This window comes from Musca vetustissima, unplaced genomic scaffold, assembly GCF_032173495.1.
Source record: "Musca vetustissima isolate MV318-11 ecotype Yass unplaced genomic scaffold, APGP_CSIRO_Mvet_v1 utg191336, whole genome shotgun sequence".
NCBI lineage: Eukaryota > Metazoa > Arthropoda > Insecta > Diptera > Muscidae > Musca > Musca vetustissima.
The window spans coordinates 26,458-29,352 of NW_026882671.1; the positions used below are offsets into that span (position 1 = coordinate 26,458).

The window sequence follows — 2,895 nt, forward strand, 5'->3', positions numbered from 1 at the left end:
ATATTCGGAAATTACAGTCGAGGTTGAAGGGTAATACACTAATATTAGCTATACCAGTTTATTATAAACCATGGCTGGAATCTGTCAATGCACTCTGTTAAATACCTTACATAAATTCTCTCGACAACTGCATAATTCCGAAGAAGTGCAAATTATATATTTATCAAACTATAATGACATAGCAAAGTCGACCTCAATTCCCCTTTAGACACACTATATATTTAGAATTAACTAAACAACAACATTAAATAACAACAAATTAGAATAAACAAAAAACACTTTCGCATCTACACACCATGTCGTTAGAAGAAAATGTGACTTTGGTACTGCTCTCTGGCTGTAATTATGCAGATTCACTTTCCTTCCATAAGCTGATAACTGATTAGTTAGTAAATATCGTGTTTTCATTTATCTACAAGATAAGAAAACCTAACAGCAGATATAGTCTTTGGAGACTGTGCAAAAAAGCCAGAAATCTATAAGAATTCCATGGCAGATTGTTAGCGTAAACAGTCTCAAGAAATCCTTCGAACTAGACAGAACGCGACCCAGACAACGACCATAAGAAGGAAATAAATCGCCAACGACATGAATAGTTTTTTGAAAAGTTTCATTGTGGCCTTAGTGCTACTCCAAATCACCGATGCTGCTCTGCCCGGTGGCCACAATTTGGCCAATTTATTTTTCCGTTCCCGTATGGTTAGCCGTGATCCTGCCGTGACAATGGCCTGCTTTAATGACTACATGGTCAAGTCAAACGAAATCGGTGAAACCTATAGTGAGGATTATAATCTGTGTCTGGTGAATGCCAAGGATGGACGTAAACTCATTGAAGAGGAAATGAAAGTTGAACGCAGTGCCATTGTACAAAGTGCCCAGGAAGTTTGTCAAAGTGTTCAGACCTGTAATAACATGAATTCGACTTTGGGTATTTTCAGCTGTCATGCTGATATTGTAAGTATGAGGGAGAAGGGGAGGTTACAAAGGATAATTAAAAAAAATATTTTTCCTATAGGGAGCCAAGACCACCAAATCTGTGTACAGCATTTCCGGCAATGCTTCCGAATATGCTAGCATTATGCATGAGAAATTCCGTTTAATTGATTTGAGACACGATCAATGCTGCAAGTCTGCCGAACGTAAATATGTTGAGGATACCGCCTTGGTATATCGTCATTTGCAAGATTGTTTGGAGGGTCGTGTTGCTCCCACAACAACAACTACTACTACCACTGTCGCTCCTACCACTACTACAACCACCACAACTTTGGCTCCAACAACAACAACCACCAAGGCTACCACAACGACACCTACTACAACCACGACCACCACAACAACTGTTGCCCCACCCACTACAGCTGTACCAGAAATTCCCGAAGCCCCCGTAACCGAAGGTAATCAATTGCAGGCTGTACTTGAAAAAACTGCCGATAAAGCTCAAGATTTGGCCAAACAATTGATTAAATTCTTTAATTAATTTTGAAATTTAATTGAATAAATAAATTTAAAGGGTTAAATGCGTTTGTGTGATTTTACTTACCAATTACCATGAGAACAATTTAGAGATATTTTAAAAATCGATTGTGGGATTTGAACTTACCTGAAAGAGAAGAGAAAACAAATGGACTTTATTCTTGGGATTCTTAGGAGAAATTTTAAGGGTGTCAAAGATAATTTATTTAATAAATATTTGTATAAGACTACGAGAGATATTGTTAAGAGGACCGTAATCGTATTTCTTTCTAAATGTTATCGTGATACAAAAATCAAGCTACAATAAGAAATATATTTATAGAACTGTCAGAGATATTATTCATTTAGAAATATATATCGTGGATTTTATTGAAACATTTTTGAGGTCTAAATTGTTTACAAAATATATGAGGGGTATATGATAGCTATCATTGCAATTTTTTTTAAAACATAAGGAGTCAATCAGATCTAGAATCGTGAATTTATTAAGGTCTTATTTTGAGCTTATCAGAGCATTTATATTAAAGTTTTTTTTTTGGGAGTTTGTCAAAGCTTAAAAAGTGAATTTATAAGCAAAATATTGCAGCTGCCTATCAGAAGTATCATCGTGAGTTTAAAAAAATAAATAATGTTGGACTACACCCGAAGAATTCTTAAGTTGAGTTTTAAAAGTGGATACGAGCATTTAAATAATATTTATATAGGACTGCGAGAAATATTTTATAGGATATGAGGAGGGTCGTGATAACAAAGCTATGATTTTTAGGAATCAGGAATTGTTCATATAATATTTTTGGGAATCTATCAGATCTGCATTCGAAAAATTTTAAAGAAATTTTATAGAAATATATAAGAGCGATTTTTTTAATATATTTAGAAAGCTATTGAAAATATAATGTAATAAGGGATTTAGAAGACGATAAATTAGTCTCGTCTATAAAGACTCCCTTCAGTACTGTATGAACAACTACCTGACATTCAACATTAGCCATAAAAGACTTCCTGTCATTCACGCCCAGATCTTCGAAACGTTCAGCTTGCCAATGGTAGACTCTCTGGCATTTTTTTGGTCATCTCGTTTGTGAAATATTCCATGGTTTTCAGCTCGTCTATAAAGACTTCGCAACCTCCAGGTATTCTATTAAGACTCCTAGCTTCAATACATCTATAACGCCTTCCAGATATTCAGTTCGCTTATAAAGGACTTGCTATAAAAACACTATTCAGTTGATTTACGGCTATATCATACCGTTCAGGTTCAAATTACATTCCGCTCGCCTATCAAAGACTCCATAACCCCCATTTTATAATTGTGGAAACAGGATAAGTCCATTACGGATTACCTGTCCATTGCCCCGTTTATGCTAGCCATGATCGTCGTGTAGTAAGACTCCCTATTCTCCCAGGTCTTCTATAAATACT

General features: G+C 35.4%; 1 protein-coding gene across 1 annotated transcript; it reads left to right on the forward strand.

Moving 5' to 3' along the window:
* The first annotated feature begins 588 nt into the window (after nucleotides 1-588).
* Nucleotides 589-1,477, forward strand: LOC133329278 (UV excision repair protein RAD23 homolog). The gene is made up of 2 exons (XM_061537768.1): nucleotides 589-954; nucleotides 1,016-1,477. The coding sequence occupies exons 1-2, from the start codon at nucleotides 589-591 to the stop codon at nucleotides 1,475-1,477; spliced, it is 828 nt and encodes a 275-aa protein (XP_061393752.1).
* The last annotated feature ends 1,418 nt before the right edge of the window (nucleotides 1,478-2,895 follow it).

Coding starts and splice junctions, on each gene's coding strand:
- LOC133329278 (XM_061537768.1), top strand. CDS start 589: ATGAATAGTTTTTTGAAAAGTTTCATTGTGGCCTTAGTGCTACTCCAA. Junction 955..1,015: donor TCAGCTGTCATGCTGATATT/GTAAGTATGAGG, acceptor TTTTTCCTATAG/GGAGCCAAGACCACCAAATC.